This window comes from Gossypium hirsutum, chromosome A12 (assembly GCF_007990345.1).
Source record: "Gossypium hirsutum isolate 1008001.06 chromosome A12, Gossypium_hirsutum_v2.1, whole genome shotgun sequence".
Classification (NCBI taxonomy): Eukaryota; Viridiplantae; Streptophyta; class Magnoliopsida; order Malvales; family Malvaceae; genus Gossypium; species Gossypium hirsutum.
Window position 1 is genome coordinate 8,533,115 of NC_053435.1, and position 24,660 is coordinate 8,557,774.

The 24,660-nt window shown below is 35.0% G+C and overlaps 2 protein-coding genes across 5 annotated transcripts; one reads left to right on the forward strand and one right to left on the reverse strand.

The window, feature by feature from the left end:
* Window positions 1-8,805: 8,805 nt before the first annotated feature.
* Window positions 8,806-17,737, forward strand: LOC107928446 (non-lysosomal glucosylceramidase). 3 transcript variants are annotated; one of them, XM_016859696.2, is made up of 21 exons: window positions 8,806-8,994; window positions 9,378-9,530; window positions 9,745-9,821; window positions 10,395-10,499; window positions 11,724-11,780; window positions 11,894-11,967; window positions 12,349-12,448; window positions 12,824-12,894; window positions 13,034-13,134; window positions 13,240-13,343; window positions 13,430-13,483; window positions 13,575-13,630; window positions 13,857-13,895; window positions 14,015-14,159; window positions 14,304-14,485; window positions 14,564-14,631; window positions 14,811-14,883; window positions 14,954-15,015; window positions 15,100-16,027; window positions 16,418-16,708; window positions 17,300-17,737. In XM_016859696.2, the coding sequence occupies exons 3-21, from the start codon at window positions 9,750-9,752 to the stop codon at window positions 17,574-17,576; spliced, it is 2,859 nt and encodes a 952-aa protein (XP_016715185.1). In that variant the 5' UTR covers window positions 8,806-8,994; window positions 9,378-9,530; window positions 9,745-9,749; the 3' UTR covers window positions 17,577-17,737. The 3 variants fall into 3 exon arrangements, with proteins under 3 accessions (XP_016715185.1, XP_016715178.1, XP_040938567.1); XM_016859689.2 differs by lacking the exon at window positions 9,378-9,530; XM_041082633.1 differs by lacking the exons at window positions 8,806-8,994; window positions 9,378-9,530; window positions 9,745-9,821 and adding an exon at window positions 9,932-9,953.
* Window positions 17,738-18,839: 1,102 nt separating this feature from the next.
* On the reverse strand, window positions 18,840-24,524 carry LOC107928461 (30-kDa cleavage and polyadenylation specificity factor 30). Of its 2 annotated transcripts, none has more exons than XM_016859707.2 (7): window positions 23,999-24,524; window positions 23,185-23,574; window positions 21,806-21,968; window positions 21,436-21,546; window positions 21,112-21,180; window positions 20,804-20,890; window positions 18,840-20,083 (listed from the first exon to the last, which is right to left on the reverse strand). In XM_016859707.2, exons 1-7 carry the CDS (start codon window positions 24,385-24,387, stop codon window positions 19,199-19,201), a joined length of 2,094 nt encoding a protein of 697 aa, XP_016715196.1. In that variant the 5' UTR covers window positions 24,388-24,524; the 3' UTR covers window positions 18,840-19,198. The 2 variants fall into 2 exon arrangements, with proteins under 2 accessions (XP_016715196.1, XP_040938568.1); XM_041082634.1 differs by having other exon boundaries at window positions 20,024-20,261.
* Between the last annotated feature and the right edge of the window lie 136 nt (window positions 24,525-24,660).

Sequence of the window (24,660 nt, forward strand, 5' to 3'; positions counted from 1 at the left end):
TTCAGATCATTCCTAGTTTGGAAAAACTATCACATTGTATTGCAATAATCGTGCAACAATAGCTATATTAATGAAACAATAAATCATAAAAGGACAAGACACATTGATCGTAAATATCATACTATATAAGAAGTGGTAGTTGATGGAATAGTAGATGTAGTCAAAGTGTCATCGTGGTTAGACATATTGAGGATGCTTACCAACTCAATGCTGTTAAAGAACAATAACTAGCGAGACAACTAAAGTATATTGCTTGGGCAAAATCACCAGCGGGTTGGATAGAGATAAACACTGGTAAATCTATTAAACATAAATTTGTTATGGTCGTTGTAGATGGCTTGATGTGAGATATAAGTGGTGTCACACCCGAATATCTTTAAGGACTCGAATCTAGAGGAATTTTGGGACTTAATTGAATAAGGTAGAGAGTTGGCAGACTTTACCATGAATTTTGGATAAAAATTATCTACGATTGAATAAATAATTGAGTTCTAATTTTTTGGTTAGGATGAAACTAGCTAGTTCCATAGAGGGAGACATAATGATTTCCAATGATTGGCTAAGAGGGTTGGGAAACCATGTATATAAGTTATATATATAGGTGAAAATGGCTATTCCAACAAAGAAGAAAAATTCTCTTTAATTCAGTCTGTGAGTTTCTTTTTACTTGTTTTGTCTTCTTTGGTTGCCCCCGAGAATAAGAGAACTTAGGAGAGCTCAAAGCGTGGAGTAGAAGTTGTGAGAATTGGAGTCTGAAAGTGGAGAAATCGAGTAACCAATAAGTTATCTTATCATTCTGTACTCGAGGATTTAAGGAAGGAGAAAGTAAGAGCGCCTAATAGATTTCTATAAACTGGGTTCTAGGTTGTAAGGTTTAAATGTCCTGAAATTAACCAAGATAAATGGTTGTCATGCTTAACTGCTAGGACGAATGAGGTTTTAGCATTGGGATGAATGAGGCACTAGCGTTGGGTTGCGTTGTGGAATGATATCGATTGGCTCACTAGAGTGACATTGTGATGACTGTCTGTCAACTCTATAAAGCGACACCTTGACAGAAGTAAGGTCCTTCAGGGCGACATCGTGGAAATAGTTCAAGGTGTAAGGCCATATCTCGGTTTTGGAAACCAATAGAGTCCTCCAAGACGTTAAACATGGGGTTACATATGTAAGACCATAGTTCGACTATGACAACATTGGATAGTCTACCAGGACAATGAGCACGGGGTAGTCTGTTGGGATAGTAAACACGGGGTAGTTCACCGAGACAGTAAACATAATGTGGTCTACTAGGAAAATAAACATGGGATTACGAGGTGTAAGACCATAGCTCAACTATGGAAATGGATAAATGTCTGTCGGGTCAGTGAACCAGAAAGCTGACATAATATGGAAAAGAATAACGTTGTATGACTCACATGGAGAGTAGTATGAAGATGATGAAATGCTCAAGCGAAACCTAAACCTAAGGATCCATGGGTAAAAAAGGGAAGCCAAGGACGGGTAAGTCCGCCAAGGTCCATTTAGAGATAATAATCGCTTGAACAAACTAATTGGTAGAGCCTATCATGAATCTACAAATAGGAAAATGTTTGACTAGGATTAGGTAATGTCAGATGGACCACATGGAATATTCAAAGGAAAAATTTTGCCAATGACTACCTTGGGTTGACAGTTTTTTGAAAAGTGATGGAGGGAAAGGATTGATAGAAACTAACCGTTAAACCTAATTTTTCAGAAGATCTAGAACAAGGCAAACAAGTAGCTTCGGGCCAGATTGTAAAGTATAAACCCACCGGGTTGGTGGCGTACCCATTCAATATCTTGACAATACATTTAGTTCTGTGAGTTTGGGAGGGATATGTTGAGGTGGAAAATCCTAAAGTCTATTCTAGTGTCAGATAAATTAATCAGGGTAAGGATCCAAATTTTTACGGGAACATAAATAAAGGACAATCAGGGGAAGGCCACAAACTTTATAACCAAGGGTAAGGATAATGACGAGAGTTCAATTTGTAACTTATAAAGGGAACGAAAACAATGTGGAATCAGGCTAGTACCATAGACAACCTTTAGCATAAAGAATATGCTTACGTCTAAGATAGATAATAAATCTGTGCAACAGCTCGATTTTGGGTCTAGTCCGAACAGTGGTTTCGGGACCACAAATCCGACACAGAAAAATTTGTTTTTACTATATTTTTATGGTTTATAGTTTTATAGAATGATTTCGTGAAAATTACGTTAAAAAATTTTTGACGTTTGGGCATTCAATTTGGTCAAAAAGACTAAATTGTAAAAAGTGCAAAACTTGACTTCTATAAGCTAGAGGTGTCTAATTGTTATGAAATATTAAATTGGAGGTCCTTAAATGGTAATTAGACCATTGGTTAAGTTGGTGGACAAAAATGGGCATAGTTAGGTATGTTTCTAAAGTTTTTCATTAAGGGTATTTTAGTAATTTGGTAATTAAATGAATTAAAAAGCCAAAATTAAAAGCCAATTTTTGTCCATCTTCCTCCCATAGCCAAATGTACCAAGAAGAAACCATGGCTAGGTTTTTTCAAGCTTCCAAGCTCGATTGTAAGTTCGTTCTAGCCCCATTTTTAATGATATTTATGTTTTTGAAATCCTTGTAACGTGATCTATCTATTTCTACCACTAATTTAAGACATAATCAAAGTCTAAAATTTTACCCATGATGGATATGTGTGTTTTGATGTTTAATGGTAGAAAATGCATGTTAGTTGTTTGATAAACAACTTTTGTTAAGTGATTTTCGGTGAAAATGTCTAAAAAGAACTTATTTGTAAAAAGTTATAAAGTAGGTGTTAAAATGTGAATAAAAGAAAAATGTGGGTTGCTATAAGCATGCATAAGGTTCAGCTAGGCATAGGTATTGAAAAAATTAAGTACATTTCATTTTACGAGCCTAAGGACTAAAATTTAAAAACGTTAAACTTTAGGGGCAAAAATGTAATTTTTACCATAATATGGTTTTAGGCTAATTTGAATAGTATAATGATTAAATAAGTTAAATGTGATATTATAGATCAATAAAAACAAGGTTCGGAATTAGAAAGGGAAAAAATGAGTATTTGACGGCTAGGTCCTATTCGCCATTTTTATGTCGAGGTAAGTTCGTATGTTTAATAAGCATTAAATTATATATATAAATGCTTAATTGATATAATTGTGGTAAATGCTATATTATTGAAATGAAATGTGAATTCTATTGAGTACGATACTACAGAAATGACCGACAGAGATTCGATACAGAAAAAGTCTCAGTTGAACCTTAGGAATAGATAGGATACAAATGTTATGACATTAGGGTTACTGAGATTACGTATAAGACCATATCTGGGATATGACATCAATATGAAACTTCGTGTAAGACCATAGCTGGGCTATTGGCATTGATACGGGATTACATGTAAGACCATATATGGGATATGGCATTGGTACGGTATTGTGTGTACGAGATTCCCGACTATCCTTTAGTATTCCAAGTGGTTCACCAGGAAATTTAATGGGTATGTCAAATAAGAGAAAGAGTATATAAGTATTACGAATTAGTACAGGTATGTTGATGACGTCACGAACTAAAAAAAATGACAAAGGCAAGAGCACCTATCAAATGGTAGTATAGCTACGGTGAGTCGGGAATATCGTATCCACAAGGACTAAAAGTACTAGTAATTACTATCTTTTTATTATCTAGCCTATAAATTGAAGGGTTATTTTTAATCTAAAATTAATCTAAACTAATAACTAAGCGACAGAGAGCAAATTGAGAAAATAATCGAAGAAAACTTATGAGAGAGACAATATCCAGGAAAGAATCCACCTAGACTTCACTTAATATTCTAAATCTAAATTAAACGATTTATTCATTTGACTTGATCTGTAGAAATTCCTAAATTATATTAATATCTCTTTTGAGAGTAAAAATAACTGAATCTAGGTTGATTAATTGAAATCTCTTTCTAATTAAAACTCCTATTGTCGCATTAACTCGATCTATGGATTCCCCTATTAGATTTGACTCTAATCCGGTAGATTTATGTCGTCCTATTTCTAGGATTTCATGCAACTCCCCTCAATTATGCCAAATCTACTCTTAAACAGTGACTTTTGCTCCACTGAATAAGCATACCAATCATGAATTAATATCCTGAAAACATTAAACATGAAGATAAGTAAACATAATTGATATCAAGAATAAATATTTATCATGTAATTCAGAAAAATCAAATAATAAGATCTATCATAGGTTTCATTTTCCCTAGGTATTTAGGGAATTTAGTTCAAACTTGGAAAGAAAAACATCTCAAAAATAGGAAAACAACAAAACATAAAGAAACCCAAAAACTTCTAAAGAAATTGAATAGAGATCTTCAGTCTTGAAGGAGATCCTACTTCTGAGTTGAGTCTGTCGGTGGTCTTCGACTAATTTCAGCGTTCTACTCTACATGCTCCATTTAGGTCCTTTTCTAATATGTATTTATAGACTTTAGAATGCTCAGAAACCCTAAAAATTAGGTTTTTTCGCGTAACAGGGAAGCAGGGTGCAAAATTAACAACGACTGGCACATGGGCGTGTGGCTAGCTCGTGTGCTCACATAAGCATGTGGCCAACCCGTGTGGAAATGCCCAGGCCGTGTGGATCTTGAAAACATCATTTTTTGCCCGATTTTGGCTCGTTTTTCACTCCTTTCGCTCCCGTATACTCACCTAAGTATAGAAACATGAATTTAAAAGATTAGGAGCATTAAATTCACTAATTTATATAATAAATCATCTAAAAATGTAATCTAGTATGGGATTAAAAACATGTTTTTATGGCTTATCATATGTACATAAAGTTTATAAGCATTGACTTCATGATATTGTGAATTCATGGTTTCCATAAGAATGCTTTTGTGAAAGCCTTGTGATTATTAGTCTATATTTGTGATGTATGAAATACCTGATAAATTCGGTTGGCGGTTGTGTAATTGGTTTTCGGGCTAAATTGAGTTATGATATAGCATGTTTTATTCACACAAGTTGTAATTTATCAGATATAAGAAAAATGAATGATTGGCATAATTGCCTATTAAAATGACTATGGAAGTATGGGAAGATATGAGCTTTAACAATTGAAAGATGTTAAAATATATGCTTGAAAAGTGAATACTCATAATTAATGTGTATGTTTATTTTGAGGTTTGAAATGATTGGTTGATTTTGGTAATCGATTATAATGGAGAGATGACGGTTGTTAGGCTAAAGTCAAGACATGTTAAATTATGCTTGCAAATTGATATAGTAAACAATGTGACTGATTAATTTATAACTATGAGGTTTATAGCAATTTATACTATTTTGTTTTGTGTTTATATTATTAGACTTGGTAAATGATTGGTAAGAGTTACTTATTATGTTCATACGGACTTACTAAGCTATATAGCTTACCCCCTTCCTTTCCCATGTTTTATAGTGCCGTCAAGCTAGCTCAAGTTAGATATCACCGGAGATCCTATCACACTATCAAGCTATCATTTTGGGTATTGATGAATTCAAGTATTTTGAGTTATGGCACGTATAGGGACTTGGTCATTTTGTTATATGCGTCATATGATTTTAGCCAATGTAATGGCTTGTAATTGTCAAAGTCTTGTTTTGCTATTTGGCCATGTAAGTTGGCTTATAGTGGCAACATGGTTGTAAGCCTAAGTATATTCATATATGTGTCAATGTCTATGGTGATATGATCATGGTATGCTTGGTGAATGTGAAATATTTGGAAATGTGATTTATGGCATGATTGTGTAATTTTTGGAGTTGTGATCTATTGATGAGATGAGAAATTTGAGTATAATTTGATAACTAAATAGTAATTGAATAAAGCCTAATGAATGTGAGATTTGTATGTTTGATTTAAGGTATAATAAATGTAGTGAATATGTTAGATTAAGATATAAGTTGATAGGTTTTAACCATGAATGTAGATGTTTTGGTTGCCGAAGTATGTATTGTTTTGTGCCTTTGAATTGGGGTAAGTATATGTGTGAATAAGAGTGGCAAATGACTTAGTAAATAGCCTTATTATTGTCCACAAAGGTAGACACACGGGCGTGTGTCTAGGCCGTAAGTGATACACGATCAGCCCTATGGGCGTGTGATCCGGCCGTGTGCCCCCTGCGCCTAAATTGTTGTAAAACAGAATGCTCAGTATCGAGCACACGGGCATGAAACACTGTCGTGTGTCTCAGGCGTGTGTCTTGGCCATGTAACTTCAATTTGTTCTTGGGTGACAAACAGAGAGTTACATGGGTTAGGGGCAAAGGCGTGTGTGACCACACGGCCTGTCCACACGGGCGTGTCCCAAGCCACACTGGTGTGTGACCCCTGTTTTAGCAAAAATTTTCTAAGTGTTGTAAAAATTTCTAAAGTTCTCGGTTTAGTTCCGAACCGCTTCCAAAGCATGTTTTGAGCCTTGTAGGCTCGTGTTAGGGACTTTATGAGTATTTGCAAAAAATTTTAATTTGGACGAAAATTGGTGGCTTAAAAAAGTGTGTTTTCTTGTGTTTAAGTCCAGTAATGCCTCGTACCTTGTTTCAGCTTCGAATACGGGTAAGGGGTGTTATAGTCCGCCAGGGGTGAGCTGTGGAAATAAGGCCAGGCATTGACCACGCTAATGAAAATCTACAAAAGGCCAAGGATAAGCAAGGAGTTTGAAATATATGCTTTAAAATTTTTGTCTTTTGAAGAATTTCGATTTAACGTTGTTACACTACTTCATAGAAATTCACTAACTTCATCAAAACTTACGATCGTATTATTTTGGTTGCAAGATCAAATTAACATAGTCGTTGAGGGAGAAGACCAAGCTAGACACCCCATCTTTGTGCGAAGGGCATGGTAGCCGTATAATTTGTATAGAGGGGCATTCCTAGAAACTATGCCTCAGGGATTAAATTAGAAGTATCACTTTCATAAACTTAAGTTAGAATTGTAAATACTGCCAGATTTGATAATGTAGACAATTTGTAAGAATTGTAAAGTCGAATAATGAGGATTATAACTGAAATTAAATCTTGTAATTTGATGGAGCCAAAATATTTAAGCCAGTCAGTTTAGAAGTCTTGATAAGTTATTCGGTTTGTTTGTGACATTCGGTATCTAGACCTATCAATCGGGTTTGGTATAAGGTGTTAGAAATGGATTGTGGATCAAAGGATTTATGTGTATCACAGGTTGCTTGTTTGTTATTTAAGCTAAACTGTAGGTGTTTATGAATGTTTATCATTGGCCTAGGCTTGTGGATTTCGCATGGTTATATTGGAATTAGATAACTTGGCTGCGGTGCAATTGTTACAACATACTAAGAAGGTGGGCACCCTTGCCTCGGTCAAATCGATGTGGCAACTAAGATATAAGGATTGAGAGGTAGTGATTAAGCATGTGTTTAAAGAAGGGAATCAATGTACAAATCATTTAGCAAGTTTGATGACTAATATGCCTTTTGGGTTCATTGTCGTCAACAAAGTTCAACAAAGCTTAAATCATTACTTTTTTGTTGATAGGATGAAGGTCTTAGTACTAAGAATGTGTCCAACTAGTGTTTAAGCTTGTGCCTACTTTTTTGTATAAAAAAATATATTTTGAATAATTATAATTAGAATTAATCATTAGAATGCATGATATTTGCAATTTTATGCACAAGTGGCATGTCTGCAGAATAATCCAAAAAGAGAAAAAAAACAAATTGACAGTAGCTGAAACAAATTATAGATGCATCACCTTGATCAAATCGTTGAAAATTGTATCCTAACCTCGCTATCATTTGGCCAACTTGACGATGAACTTAAGTTAATAAAAAAAATCACTACCAAAAGCTCTGAAAGACCACCGCATCAGTGGCGTATAAAAAACTAACTCTCAAATGGCCTATCCTCATACTCATCGTCTTAAATTTCAATTTTACCATCAATATAATTCAAATAGTTAGAATTAGAATTAATCACTAAAATGTATTATCAAATTTAATTTATAATAATTAATATATCTGGATTTAGTTGACTCTGAAACATGAAAATTGAAAGCTTCATTTATCTCAATTTTACTATTTTCTTTATTGGCAAAATAATAGTATTATTAATTTCAAATGTAAGATACAATAATTATGAAAATTATATTTTAATGTAATTATTAAGAAAGTATTTTAAATTTTGTTAAAAAATAGTATTTGAAAAATTAAACTAAAATTTGTCTGGCAAAAAGAAAAAAAACCCTAAAATCTTATGAAATGGACTCGAAAACGATTATATTCGACTAGTAAGCAAGAAGACAATGGCAAGAATCTAATATTGAGATGCCTCCCGCGTAAAAAACAAGCATAATAACTGGATTATATAAAATTTTTTGAAAGTTTCATCTCATTTTTAACTTGTTTTCTGTTGATTCAAGTCCTGTTCAATAATAACCCCAGCCTCTTATTCGAAGTTACGCTTTAAGAAAACAGAGCTTGCGTGCTAAATTTCGCTTCGAGATTAGTTGATAGAGAAAGGGACTTGATTAATTACCTCACAAATCTTTCCACTTACATTATTTGCTTAATGGAATAAAAAATAATTTCAAAACGATTCTAGAAAAGTAAAATGTAGTAGCACTTTATAACATAATTAAGGTTGAATAATTTCTATGAGTCACATTGATTATAATTGTAACTTAAAAAAAAAAGATATAGGATCATAAAATAAAAACCTAAAAGTCAAGGGACTTAAATCGAAATAGCATAAATTATAAGAGAACAAGATCAGCTTACAATGTGTGGGGGGCAGGATACAAAAACAACGTCTTTTGATTAATCTTAACATGTTTCTCTAAATCTCAGAAGCCCATTCCTATAAATTTGAGGATTCAAGCATTTGATCTTTGTTTCAACATTGTACCAATCCTTTCTTTTCCTATAACCCATTTCAGGTTCTGGTCAACGCTTCTCAGGTTAGAGACTTCACTTTTTTTTCTCATGTATTATTTCGTGATCTTTTATTCGTATAATGTATATTATAAGCTTATTCGTAGTTTTATCAGTATATCTATCTATTGTCAATGTTTTTGAAGTTCTATTGGCCAGGCAGATGATCAATGATTGCAGGGAAATCAGTTATTAATCGATATGGAATTTTAGCCGCTCACTACTTTTATGTATGCATGTATGTATGTAGGCATGAAGGTATTGGATATTGATTTGCCTACAGTTAGTTTTAAGCATGTTATGTGTTTGAACAGAATCAATTCCAATGAACTTGGAAATATTGGCTTTACTGTATACCATTTTAGAGTCTATGGATCTTAAATCTAATTTCTTAATCTGATGAATCTAGGATAAAATTTAGAAATAAAGCTAAAAGAGGGGATTTGAAATTCAGTAGAAACCAAATTTCAACAAAAAAATGTACAAGGTATCTTGAAGCTTTATCATGGCATTCTTCTTGTGGAGAATGATAATTGTAAATGCTGTCTGGAGTTATTAATATGTAAGTTCTAACTTTGAATTTTATTCTTTTGAAAGACTTGTACTTCTTTGTAATTGCTAAAAGGGTGGAGAAAGGAAAAAAGTCTGTATGAAGCTATGCAGAATTAGAACCCTTTTTTCAAATTTTATAGTTTTATTGTTCTGATGTCATTATTGCAAGTTGTTTGAAAGCAATTAAGCTGATTTATTTGCTATTCACTTATATGTATATTCAGGAAAGATGTCTGAGAGAAAGATCCTGGATAATGGTTTTGATGGAGATAAAGACACATCTAATCATTCAATAAATAAGGTAAGTCACGTTTAAATTTTGGGGCGCTAATAATTTGCACTTCTGCTTTATGGAATTCAGGTAAGGCCTCTTTCTACTTGTTTTTGAAGGGTTTGACTTCATTTTGTTCGAGTTAGAAGCCTTCTATAAGAGGTGGATATAAAAAAAGTTATAATTGTTGTTAAAGTCACATATACAAGACCTAAAGGCTTCTGATCCTTATTAGAAAAAGAAGCTTATTATCCAGCCAAACCAGATCATGAAGTCTGATGAATTAAATTTTTATTCATTTCCTAGTCTTTTGATGTTGAAGCCAACATGCAGCTCTCCCCGTTTTCATCTACCATTCGTAACCCATCAATATAAATGAAGGATGCTTAATTGCTTATGATATTAAAAGTCTAGGAAAGATTCTGTATCCACTAAATCTCTCATTGATGACTGTCAATGTCACTACTGCTTTTATGTTTAAGAGTTGTATTCAGTGTCTGATAATGATTTCTATAGTCATAGGCTTCCAACTTGCATTTTGCTACTTAGAAGGCTTTTTTGTACATATTTATATTTCTGATGCTTTTGCCTGTTTTGCTTCAGGTTGACACTGGGAAACCGCCATCACTGACTTGGAGGCGAAAACTAAATGGTGAGGGACGAGTTCCTTCAATGTTCACTCTAACTTTTCAAGAGAAGCTTCAGATGGTATGTTTAGACAGCAAAAGTTTTCATGGTTTTTGCAAATCATAAACCTCGTGACATGTATATTGTGTAATTTACTTTTGTTGTTTCAAATGTAAATGCATAATACTCTTAAAGAGATATTTTCAAAAGGATAAACAGAAAATAGCTTAAGCTGATTTGGAGATAGGCAATATAATTGTGAGTGAGCACCTATTACAGTTATAGGCTGTTAAGCATGGAATTCCAACTCTCTGCATCAGAATTTGTTTACAAAATTGCACAGCATTTCTTTTTACTGTAGTCAAATATATAACACTAAGATTGAGAGAATGAGCTTACATGAGATGAATCATGCAAGTAGGGTTAATATATAAGGAGGTACCTGAACTTGACAATCTATACCTACTTGGTACCTAAACATTTTTTGGACCTAATTGGTACCTAAACTTGAAAACTATAAGCCAACTTGATACATTTTTAGGTACCTGGCTAATGCTGTTAAAGTACGTTGATGTGACATTAATGACCAATAGCATGGTGACATGTAGCAGCCTCACATTTTGACAATTGGGGAAAATAAAAAATTATAATTTTTTTATAAATTATAAATTATTTGTTTTTTTGCCACATGTCACCGTGCTAATGGTCGTCAATGCCATGTCAACGTATTTTAATGGTGTTAGTATCTAAAAGAAAATATCAAGTTGGCTTATGGTTACATAGTATCAAGTTGGCTTATGGCTACAGTTTCTGAATTAAGGTACCAATTAGGTCGAAAAAAAATTAGGTAGTGCCGGTAACTTCGTATATATTAACCCTAATATAAATTATCTAAACAAAATGTACAAGATTTCCAATACATTTTATTGTAAATGAATTTTAGCTCTTGAAATTTGCCAAAACCAAGTTGACACGCCATGTCAAACATGGTAGAAATTGAGTTTAGTTTTGTCAAGTGTCTTACAGCCAATACTTTCTAGAATCTCCAATAAACAATAACACCCTGGTATGAGATACTAAAACATGAAGTAGGTTTGAAGTGGTATAAATAGAACACGAAGAAGATAGAGTTTGACAAACATTTATCAATGCATTTTCTGGTGGCAATTATTACAATGTTTTGACCTTGTTTTAACCAGATATAGACAAGTTCTTTACAGTATAATGCACATTTGGTAGTAGCATTTGGAAAATGCATACCCTTTCTTATTATTTGATCCACAAACCATTGTTTTGCTTTGATAGGCTCCCATAGGTATTCGGCTGTGGCAGCTGATCCGAGAAAACTCAGCCAAAGGAAGGGTGATCTACTTAATTACGTCTTCTTAGCATCATGTGTTATAAATAGCAAATATTACCATTTGACCTAATTTTTCTGTTCTGTTTTCTGACACATCTTAACGTTTGTTTTGAAGCGGGGTGTTATTATCGACCCGTTTGCTAAGCGCTATATCACATCTTCTCACGGTATTCCTCTAGGTGGTGTTGGGTATGTCTTCATTTACTTGCTGAAAATTCTTATTTCAGTTTACTTCTATACGTAACATTAAAGAATGAATGCTTATTAATTTATTGGTCATATGTTTCTTAGGGATGTAAAGTCACCTTAAACCATTCCTATGCTTATTACTTTACAAATCAAATAAAAATTTTTTAACCTTTGAATTATTTATGCATTTAAGCAGCACATATCCATATTAGTTTTATGGATTTTCAAATATGACAATTTGCCTGAAAAATGTTAGCAGCAACATAATGTTCTTTGAGATTTACCCACTTTATGTGCCTTGTTGTTGTTGTTCTTTTCCTGAATACTAACTCTTTTAATATTCTTATCCCTCTTGTTCCACTTCTCAATAATGCCTTTCAGTGCTGGAAGCATTGGAAGAAGTTACAAAGGTGAATTTCAGCGCTGGCAACTATTTCCTAGAATATGTGAAGAGAAACCAGTTTTAGCGAATCAGTTTTCTGTAAGTCGGTTATCCCTAGCCAGCCTAGAGAAAGGAATATACTGGTGTTGCATCATTTCTATTGCCAGCAGCTATAATTTAAACTAGACGCATGTTCTATCAAAAGTTGGCTTGTCAAAAACCGGGAAATTTCTAACAAGCATTTTATGCTATGCTTCTTTAAATCTGTGAGTCTGTGACATTGTTAGTTGTTGATGAACATGACTTTCTGGCAGAAGTATCTGCAAGATAACCGAAGTTGTGATTAAGAAGTTGCCCCCTTTTCCACTTTTTTTTTCAACTGTCATTACCATTACCCTTTTAATTGTAGGGGATAATGTGTAAGATTCATGGCATTGATAATCTGTGTTAATGGACTTTAAATGTTTCTTGCAGGTTTTTGTTTCACGCTCAAGCGGCAAAAAGTATTCCAGTGTACTGTGCCCAGCAAGTTCTGAGCTAGTCAAGTAAGCAGATATTCTTTTATCTCTATGTTTAATAAATGCATGCTGTTGATTATTGCTTGAGAGCAATACGCTTTGTTTGGTACATTGGAAGAACAAGAAAAGGTTATCTTACCAATTACGAATATTATGTGCATTAAAGAGAAGATGCAGTTTCTGGAATTGGTTCCTGGGACTGGAATCTGAGGGGTAATAATTCTACATATCATGCTTTATACCCAAGGGCTTGGACAGTATATGAAGGTATCCACATTACCAAGTGGTGAACCTTTTGCCTTTATTCTTTTACGACCACATTCTTGGATGTATCATCTTATAGGGTGGTCACAATCTTGTCTTAAAATGCAGGTGAACCTGACCCAGAACTTAAAATTGTTTGTCGGCAAATTTCACCTGTCATTCCTGATAATTACAAAGAAAGCAGCTTTCCCGTTTCAGCTTTTACTTTCACCGTGAGAATGGATCTTCTAAAAATTTTCTTTACTATGGTGAAGACGACTTGCTTTGGAATTGATCAGTTTGATTTTTGATAGTTCAGCTATATAATAATGGAAACACCAATGCAGAGGTCACGTTGCTTTTCACTTGGGCTGTGAGTAACTATTTTCCTTTTAATGTGTTTATCCCTCAATTGACCATTAGCAGCTAGTATTCATGCCATATTTTTGTGTATATCTTCTCAGAATTCCGTGGGAGGAGTATCTGGATTTTCTGGTCATCACTCCAATTCAAAAATAATGTAAGCATGTCATGCTTATATACGTATTCACACACCTGCACATGCACACATACGCATACACATACAGACTTGTATAGATGTGTGTGCGGATGTGTCTGTATGCTAATTTTCAGTTTCACTCATTCTACATATTACTTGTTTATTATTTGTTTCCTTTTATCGGAATGTTCTTATCTTTGTAGCATATTTTGGTTTATACTACTAACATATCAACTGATTTTGCTAGGATGAAGGATGGTGTGCACGGTGTCCTTTTACATCACATGTAAGGTCATCAGTGAAGCTGGGGGATAAAAAGTGTTTCAACTTGGTTTGTTCTGTTTATTAGCTTTTGCATTGCTTCTTTTTGGTTTCTATAATTAACACCTTGTATTACTGCCACAGGACTGCAGATGAACAACCTCCTGTGACTTTTGCAATCGCTGCCCAGGAAACCGATGGCATTCGTATTTCAGAGTGCCCCTGCTTTTTGATATCCGGAAACTCACAAGGCATAACTGCAAAAGAAATGTGGCAAGAAATAAAAGAGGTATGTTGATTTTTTCCCCTTCAGATCCCTTGTGTACTATTCACAAAGATTGCCTCTGAGCTACTTAAGCGTGGGGGCAAAATTACTGGGTCAACATTGATCATCATTTCACTGAACTTGAGACATCTCAAAATGTTTTTGTAGCATGGCTCCTTTGAGCATTTAAAATCCACTGAAGCATCAGTGCCTTCAGAACAAGGGTCGTCTATCGGGGCAGCCATTGCAGCTTCTGTGACAATTCCATCTGATGCTGTACGTACTGTTAATTTTTCATTGGCATGGGACTGTCCTGAAGTAAACTTTATGGGTGGAAAGACTTATTACAGGTTTGTGACTACATACTTGTAGAAGAAATATCCCTATTTGAAAGCTTATTTTCTTGCTGAAAAGTGTATTATTTACAGGCGCTATACGAAGTTCTATGGATCTAATGGGGATGCTGCAGCAAATATTGCACATGATGCTATTCTTGGTAATATTTCTCTGTTTTCATTATGTTAATCATGGTTTCTAAAATTATAAGAATAAATTTTTCTAAACTTTATAAGATTTGTTAATGGAAAAAGCCCTCAAATTTTAAGTTTACCAGTTTCTCAAATTAGTTGCTTATAGTCCTTATTGCATTTGCATGTTCATTTTCTTGAAACATAGAGCACAACAGTTGGGAATCACAAATCGAAACATGGCAAAGGCCTGTACTCCAAGACAAGAGGTTTCCTGAATGGTTAGTTCTTGTTTATTATTTGTAATTACCCATGCTATCAGGCTCTAATTTTCCTGAACTCATCCAACAGGTACCCCGTCACTTTATTCAATGAGCTCTATTATCTTAATTCAGGGGGAACGATTTGGACAGGTACCTAGATATTAACTCAATTGTTAAAATTGGATTTCTTGTAGATGACTTGTGCCAATCTTTCCCTTTTTGTCTGTACTGCAGATGGGTCATCTCCGGTCCATAGTTTAGAAAGCATTGGAGGAAAGAAGTTTTCCCTTGATAAATCCCAGTTGGGATTGAAAAGCATAATTGGTGTTCCCCATAAAAATGATACTGCCATTGACATTTTGGGAAGGATGACTTCTATACTCGAGCAAATACACACTCCAATTACATCAAATTCGGCTTTAGGAACAAATTTGCTTCAAGAAGGAGAGGAAAATATTGGTCAATTCCTTTATCTTGAAGGAATTGAGTATCACATGTGGAACACCTATGATGTCCATTTTTATGCATCTTTTGCACTAATCATGTTATTTCCAAAACTACAACTCAGCATCCAAAGAGACTTTGCAGCTGCAGTAATGATGCATGATCCTAGTAAGATGAAACTTTTACATGATGGACAACTGGTACCGAGAAAGGTTCTTGGAGCTGTTCCACATGATATTGGAATGGCTGACCCATGGTTTGAAGTAAATGCATACTGCCTTTATGACACTGATCAATGGAAAGACTTGAATCCAAAATTTGTTCTCCAAGTTTACAGGGATGTCATTGCCACAGGTGACAAAAAGTTTGCGCAAGCCGTTTGGCCCTCTGTTTATGTTGCAATGGCTTATATGGATCAATTTGACAAGGATGGTGATGGGATGATTGAGAATGACGGCTTCCCTGATCAGACATATGATACGTGGTCTGTATCTGGTGTAAGTGCCTATAGTGGTGGGCTATGGGTGGCAGCCTTACAGGCTGCATCAGCCTTGGCACATGAAGTAGGAGACAAGGGTTCTGAAGATTATTTTTGGTACAAGTTTCTGAAAGCAAAAGACGTCTATCAGAAATTGTGGAATGGCTCTTACTTTAATTATGACAACAGTGGCAGTCGCACAAGTTCATCTATTCAGGCTGATCAATTGGCTGGCCAATGGTCTGTAATGATGGATGTAACTTAAATTCTAGTCCAGCATTTACTTTCGGGCATAATCTAGAATATGTTTTCGTTAGAGTTTTATGTTTCTTAATTCTCATTTCAAAAGCATTTTCTTTATTCTGAACCTAGGATTTTCTCTCATTTATTTTTCTGATTAGAAAATATAAGCAGTACCTTTAAAAGATGATATTGGCATGCATCTATCCCATAATGTTTTTTGGTCTAAGCATGAATATTTTCACAATTTGCTCAAGCTAATTGAAATTTTGACCAATGTAGGCATGAAATTATTATTTTTGTTAATCTTGTTGCATGTTCCTTTTCATCCCAACAAAATTTCTTAATATTGTTTTATTCACGTGGTAATGAATTACAATGTCTTTGTAGGTATGCAAGGGCATGTGGTCTTTTTCCAATAGTCGATGAAGACAAAGCAAGAAGTGTGTTAGAGAAGGTATACAACTACAATGTCTTAAAAGTGAAAGGTGGAAAGCGGGGGGCTGTAAATGGGATGCTGCCTGATGGAAGAGTTGATATGTCATCCATGCAAGCAAGGGAAATATGGTCTGGAGTTACATATGCGGTGGCTGCAACAATGATCCATGAAGATTTGGTGGATATGGCATTTCATACTGCAAGTGGCATCTTTGAATCAGTGTGGTCTGAAGAAGGACTAGGGTAAGATGGCTTTTCTTTCTTTTTCTTCTCTCTTTTTTCGTTTTTCTGTAGTTGACATGATTTTTTTGGAAAGCCTTCCCACTAATGTTTGAGTGACATAAGAATAGATACTGAAGGATTTAAAACCAAATGGAATTCACAGATTGTAGAAGTTTCCTCTTGATGTTGATTTTTTTTTTCTCCCATGGTTCAGACCTCAGAAGAAAGTAATCCTTCTTGAGATTTGAGATTGGAGTTTTTTATCGATTTCTTCAAATGTCTAGTCTTTTGGGATACTTCCTTTTGCTTTAGGACGGTGGCAAGTACAAACTTCACTCCAAATATAATTCTTAGATGTAATGTAGGGGAATTCCATCTTGTTATCATTGAAACCATAAAATAAGATTGTAAATGTGTAAGATTGATCAATTTCGAGCTCTGCTGAAAAACTAGATAGTAGCAACAATGTCTTGGAAGGGATATTTTACCCTTTGAAATACTTGCACTGGAAACTTTCCATGCTTCTGCATCTACTTCTTGAAACATGACATTGATGATTATTGTTCTAATATTCATCCTTTTCTCACTAACATGTTGCTAATATGTTTACAGTTACTCATTTCAAACTCCGGAAGCTTGGAACACAGATGATCAATACAGGTCTCTAACTTACATGCGCCCGTTGGCCATATGGGCAATGCAATGGGCCTTATCAAGACCAAAACTTCCAAAGCAGGAGCTAAAACCTGAAATGGAGGCAGATTCGCTACGTATACACCATGCCGGCTTCTCCAAAGTTGCTCGCCTTCTAAAATTGCCTGGAGATCAAAGATCCAAAAGTCTTTTACAGATTATGTTCGATTATACTTGCAAGAGAATGTTGACTTGATTGATTGGTGCAATTATTATAGTGTATGATAGAGTGTGCAATGCATTATTCAATAATTGGAAAACTTGAGTATTTGCAAAATTTATATTGTTATTGGAAAATAGTGTATTCAGTACTTCAAAATATAATAATTTGCTGTGTAAGCAGATCTGTTCTCTAAACTAGTTTTGATTATCTTCATTTGCAACCACACCCCTAATTTTGTTCACTAAATTACGCTGTAAGAATCTAACTACTATTATAGTTGCCACTGCCGGGCTTTTTTTTTTTTTATGGGTAAACTATATCACAATCTAATTATGAGTTTTTCTTTTTTTTTTCTATTATCAAACTATGATTTTTTTTTAAAATTGGTCACTCAATTAATCGAGATTGTTTTTTGTCCATTTTTGTTAATTGCACTATCTGGAGGGTAATGAAAAATTGATATAATAACAAATTTAACTCTCAATTTTTATATATTATATTATTTGAGTGTTTGAACGCCAAAAGAAGAGGCAGATGGGGAAGGGTTTCTTATTTAATATTAATATAAAATGTAAAAAAATTCAACATAATATAAAATTTAAATTTATTATTATATTTTTAAAAATGTTTATGTATTTTTATATATTTCTTTGAAGTTTTTAGAATTAGGACCAAATTGTGATCATTTGTAAATTTTGAGGGTTAATTTTAAAAATTATGATTACATTGAAATAATATGTAAAAGTTGAGAACTAAATTTGTTATTATATCGATTTTTTAACTATCATGTTACCCTATTCTTAGTGCAATTAACAGAGATGGGACTAAAAAAACAATCTTGTTTAGTTGGATGTCCAATTTAAAAAAACTCATTGGGTGACAAAACTGAGACAAATCCATAGTTAGGTAATCACTTTTTTTTTTTTTAAAAATCAATTTAAAAAAATTCATTGGGTGACAAAATTAAGACAAATCCATAGTTAGGTAATCAATTTAAAAAAAAAATCATAATTGGGGGACAAAGAAAAAGACCCAGGAGAGCTATGATGCAGTTTACCCTTTTTCTATTTGAGAGGCATGCTCAAAAAAGAGAAGTTTCCATGCATCTTTGGTCGTGTTGTCCATGTATTATGTGATCCAATAATTCAGAAACATTCTGCATTGCTTCAAAATTTTGAATTATTAACAATGCCAATAGGAACACCAAGAAAGAAAAAAAAAAGAACAATGGCAATAAAAACAAAAGGAAGCTGAAATGGGTATAAACCGTGAAACATTAAATATCATGCATCCAACTCCAATGAAAAGCCTTTTCCTTTTACTTCCATGTCCTAACCCTTCCAACATGAAATCTTACATAAGATATAGCATGTAGGCTAAATACCTTTCTTGACAATATATATTCACTCTTCTCGTGATCCGGTGCATGATCATACACAATAAACAATATAGTTCCACAGTTTGGAGCAAAACTAATGCACCAAAACACAATCTAAACCTAGGTTTTTCTGCAGCTCTCCAGTATGTCAATTGTGAGATGAAACCATCTACATATGCAAAGTCAGTTGCTTAAAAATGTTCAACAATGGCAGCAAGACAACGTGGTTGAGAGCAAGGCAGTGATTCTAACATCCTCCAAACCGTAAGCATTGCATCTAGTGATCAGAAGCAGTGGCAACATCTCCTTCCAAGCCTCTCCGTTTCTTCTTCCCCTCCCCATGCCTTGACCTCCTGGGTGCCTCATCCTCACTTTCACTGTCATCATTTCTGAAGCCGTTGCCTGCAGCAAACTGATCTTCATGGTGGGCCTTTTGTCCTTCTTGCTGATACTGTGTCTCATCGTCCAACCCGCCCCCTGGACCACCCATTTCCTGACCTCTACCCTGCTCTGATCCTGCACTAGATCTGTCATTGGTCGGTGTCCTCTGATCTCTTTTAATAGCCCGGCCAGAGTTCTGAGAGGCAGGTGCTGGAGGTAGGGGAAACATAGGAGGCATGCCAACGGGCCGGCCACCTCGAGCAGGATTAGTACCTGTGGGCCCCATACCCCCCATAAATGGTGCACGCCCTGGACCCATCATCATCCCAATTCCACCAGATGGAAACATTCCCCCAGGCTGTGGAGGTCGCCCTGGAAACATCATGCCAGATGCAGGACCTGTAAAATCTCCAGAAAACCTGGGTCCATACGGTGCAAAAGGACGAGGAGCACCAAAAAGATCTGGCATCCCAAAACCATCAGGTGTAACTGGTCCATAAGAAAAGCCATCACCACCCATCATCATCGGTGGAAAACCTCGCATTCCAGGCATGGGTCTGGCACCACGGCCTAGCGGCATGTGAGGGGGCCACATGATTCCTCTGCCTCTTCCTCTGCCCTGAGCTGCAGCACCAAAGCTTTCATCCTCCTCCTCACTTTCTTCCTCTTCCTCTTCTTCATTGTCCTCAAATGGAACAATGTCAGGGTTCTCTGCATTATCTGAATTGACTCCCTTTGCTTTCTCTTCTTCTCTTTTTGATTCTGCTGCCAGTGAAATTGCCTGTATCCCAAGAGATTAAACAATTGAATACATCGTACAAATTCATTCATTGTGGGTATCCAATAACATGAAAGGCAAGTCAAAATGTAAGCCTTATACAGCATCCTATTTATCTCAACCAAAAGCATGGCAAAATGAAAGCAATGCCAAAACCCAAACAAAATGCCAGTGAAATTGCCTGTATACCATGGGGATTAAACAGTTGAATAAAACATACAAATTCATGATGTTTCAACAGCGTTACCTTCTTTAAGTAGTTCAAAACAATACTAGTATTTAACTTTGACAGACTATTAGCAAACTGCAATGTGCCTCAAAACAGTTAGTTTCTAACCAATTTCCCACGGAACATCAAGTACAAAAATACATTGCTCTAGTAAGCACAACATGATAACTCAACTCCCCAAAACACTCTGGAGTCCACAAAACCTTATCACTACTGCCACCAGCATAATATGATTTATTAGGACACTATTAGCCTGCACGAGTCTTTAACCCATACTCATATACCATACAAGGACCTCATATTAGGGTATGTAAATAAGATCATACTAATTAGCGTCTAATCAAGTATACACAAGATTTGGCTCCTTCTCTGTTTATTCCTAATTTTCAACTTTCCCACAATTTTCTTATAATTATATTTCTATTGTTTTCGAACTCAGGTATCAAAAAATAAAATAGCTCAGAATTCAGAAAAATAAAATAGAATAAGCATACCATAAGCTCACTATCTGGCTCAAGATAAAGCAAGGAGGCCAACTGCTCACCAACAGAAGGCTCTAACTCCTGGCAATCTCTACTTATCTGCAAGTGCACAAAATACAGCAGTAAGGTTAAACTATAATCACACCAAAAACAACAGCATCACATGCTAAAATATTGTGATATTGTCAATTGCAAACAGTATATTAAAGCTAAATTATACATGGTAAAAGCAGATAAATAATTCATATAAGATGACAAAATTATTGCCAAGTTATACTCAATCAATGTTAAGGCTTAACCATCAAAGGCTGGAATTATACCTTCACTGGTAAGTTCTCATTGTAGGGGTTCCTCAAATGCCGAGTTTTGTGGAAAGACAGCTCACATAACTACATATCAAGCAGCAGTTGGTCATCAGAATCTCAGAAAATTTGTGGATGAATGCCCAAAAAATTCAAATTATTGCATCTAACAGAGGGCACAAAACCAATCAGCCAGTGCAGCAATATTATATCTAATAAACACAAATTGTCAAAACTACCTGCATGCTAAGAATATCTTTAATGTTTTTAGTTCCTTAAAACTTAGCTTCATAGAAATTTTATTTTAAAAGGAAAGGAGGGGGGAGGGGTATAGAGAAACACCTTTAACCATTTTACCGAGAAATTACGTCCATAATGTGCAGTTCCATGAGCATATTTCCAGTTGCCTCCAGCAACAGATCCACCAATTTTGGATGTCATTTTGGCACAACCCTAATAAGACAAGACAATGTAATAACTAAGACATCATACAACATAAAAAGGCAACATTTTGGACTATTGTTTATATAATGATCTATTGAAGACTGACTAAACAGTAATGCAAGACCTATGGGTGACAAGTTATTTCAGAATAACACAAGTATGAATTCTCAAATTGAATATAGAGGATACAGAATAAGTTATTTCAGAATAACACAAAGGTATGGGTTCTCAAATTGAACAGATGGAGGATATTAGATTTCTGAACTACCTGGAAATGCCGTGTACGGTTAACGGAGAAGACCAAAATCACATTTTCAGCAGAATCAAAAGCTTCATTCAGTTTAGCCTCATTGCTTCTTTGAGTTGCCCATACTCCTTGTTGAACAGATAGTTCCAGATTTTCACGGTTGCAACTTTTAACAATAAAATACCTAGGGTGCCATTTTTAAGAGTAATCAATTATAATCAAGTTTTTCACAGCAAAGAAACATAACACTGCCAATAATGTAAAATTCAGAAAATAATAGAACAGCAAACAGAATCTGTCAGCTTGGTATAAGGTAGATGACTACCACAGCAACAGTTAAGATGGAATTTCACAAAAATAATCAATCATTAAACAAAGAACAAAGTATTATAATAAGAAGGCAATGGCTTACTGTTGATTATAAAGTGAATTTATACTTAAGGATTTTTAGACATATTAGTTGAAAACCCGTTGGAAAGACTGACAAATGCAAAAACAATACACTCACTATTTACAGATTTTTACGTAAACTTAAGCATAGATCTACAGATAGGGTTCTTACTACAGAGCATTTTAATTCATTCTACAACAGGGTTACACTTACAACAATAACCTTTTTCCTCTATTGTTCATGTAAATCACTTTCTTGTTCATATAATCTCTAATCTGTCATATCTCTCACTGGATCACATCATAGCATATAAAGTAGAAAAGACAAGAAGCTGTAAACTTAATAATCAAATCCAGCAAAATAAGCATGCCACTGGAATAGAAGGAAAAAAAAAGGTGATTGATTTTCTTTCAGATCTAAACCAACAAAACTAGGAAATAAACACACTGATACCAGAGTACATAACGCCTTTGTAAACAAGATGGCCTAGTTGTATAAAAATATTTTGAAATTCTAAATAAAGAAAATGATAATACATTAAATTTCTCAATCCTTTTCACCACAAGAAAGTTGTTCGTTGTATCTAAGGCTTCAACAAGTTTAGTTTATAATAACTTCATTTCTCTTTGTAGACAGAAGACAAAAGGAGAAGAAAAATGATAAATTTATTCAACCCTTAACTGTACCATCTAGTCCAAAAGTTTACAGGCATCAACATATTTTTAGATGCCCCTGCAAAATAAAGAATACAAGAGTTTGAAAGAGGAAAACAACGCAGAAAAGAATAGTAAATCATTCAATTGTCAAATTTGAATAATACAGTATAGACGTGTAATAAAAAGAACAACTACCTATTTCAGGTTTTATGATACCAATTACACCTTATAGATAATGACAATTCCTTTGGGCAATTATTATTGAATAAAAGATGTATCTTAACTGTATTTAAAATAAAATACAATTAATGATTTACAGAACTCAATTAAAGACCCCAGGACTCTGAACATACCTAGATATTCCTTGAGGCAAAGGTATAGCAGTTCTGTTTGCCTGGTTAGACTGACCATTGGGGACATTTTGTATCTGGGTCTGGCTGACCTGTTGTTGCGGTTGTTGAACTTGTTGTTGCTGCTGCTGCTGCTGCACGTTAGTAGATTCAGTTGCTGAAGGTTTTCCAGCTGCTCCTTGGTTTACATTGTTTTGTGCTTGTGGAATCTGTGATTTTTCAGTTTGTTGGGGGAAGCCAGCATTCCGCTGTTGATAAAATTTGTTGTTATAATTGTAAGCACTTAATTGCTGAATCTTCTGCAGGACTTCTTCCACAGGAGGAGGAGGTCCTGGGAACTTTGCATGCCTATATCGGCAGTCAGGACCATTAGGACAAAAACCTAGCTTGTACCTGCAGCCGCGGAATTTTGCATATTAATAAACATTCTTAATGATAAAACAGAATTGGTACTAATATATTCAAGAAATTCCAGGGTCTGTTTTAGGGTGCATGAAAGGTAAGCTCTTTACTGAATTCGAGGAAAACAAAATGATTTGGATGTCCCAGTGACGTCCAAAAGAAAATACCCATCATTCCTTATAGTTAGTTTTACCAATGTAAAGCACAATTTCTATAAGCTATTAACAAATTTCATTGAAGATAAAAGAAAGGACAATCTCGCAAGTTACATTCAATATAAAGTAGCACCATTTTAGCTTATATCTAAGTGTTCCGCTAACCCAAATCCTATAAAAAAAATGGTGCTAGCTATCGATTCAATGTAAAAGAAGAAAATACAAGTATAATTAAGCCAAAAAGCAAAAGAAAAACGCACATGTTACACTCTTTGATATCCTCGTTGGTGTGTTTGTACACACAATCTTGCTCCCGGCACTCACCAAAAAGCCGAAAAAAACGGCAGACGGGCATGCGGGACTTGTCGTACTGGTGAAGGAAGCCACAGGCATCACCCTTCATGCAGAGACTGCGGAGCCAATGCCGGCACACAGTCTGACGGAAGCTCCTTCGGCCAGCTCCACCACCTTGATTTGCGACGGGATCATTTATCGAAGCCTGAACACCACCAGGGGCGGTAAAATTGTTGGTATTGTTGGCGGCAGAAGGATCGGAATTGACGACAGGCATGGAGGCAGTGGGGGCGGTAGGGCCGGCATCGAGACCGCCCTCGAAATCGAAGCTGAGACCTCCCTCCGCGTCATCCATAGTCGATGCGCTTGTGTTTTCGTTTTTTGGGTTGGTTTAGGGTTTATTGTTAGAAATCAAATGCTTTTACCAAGTGAGAGTGTTTCTCCAAAACAGGGTGGCCTTTCACCTTTGAACGTTGGGTTTGGTTTAAAAGTGAATCGATGGAAAATTGCAACTTCAAATCATTTTTATTTGTAAGTTTTCACATATCCATGTAAAAAATTATATCATACAATATAAAATTCCAACACTCCAATTTACTCCAATCCATCATAATGAAGTTACTTGAAT

Coding starts and splice junctions, on each gene's coding strand:
- LOC107928446 (XM_016859696.2), top strand. CDS start 9,750: ATGTCTGAGAGAAAGATCCTGGATAATGGTTTTGATGGAGATAAAGAC. Junction 13,344..13,429: donor TTTCAGCTTTTACTTTCACC/GTGAGAATGGAT, acceptor TTGATAGTTCAG/CTATATAATAATGGAAACAC. Junction 13,896..14,014: donor GGTGTCCTTTTACATCACAT/GTAAGGTCATCA, acceptor TTACTGCCACAG/GACTGCAGATGAACAACCTC.
- LOC107928461 (XM_016859707.2), bottom strand. CDS start 24,387: ATGGATGACGCGGAGGGAGGTCTCAGCTTCGATTTCGAGGGCGGTCTC. Junction 23,575..23,998: donor GATATCAAAGAGTGTAACAT/GTGCGTTTTTCT, acceptor CCGCGGCTGCAG/GTACAAGCTAGGTTTTTGTC. Junction 20,084..20,803: donor AGCCAGATAGTGAGCTTATG/GTATGCTTATTC, acceptor CTTGGGATACAG/GCAATTTCACTGGCAGCAGA.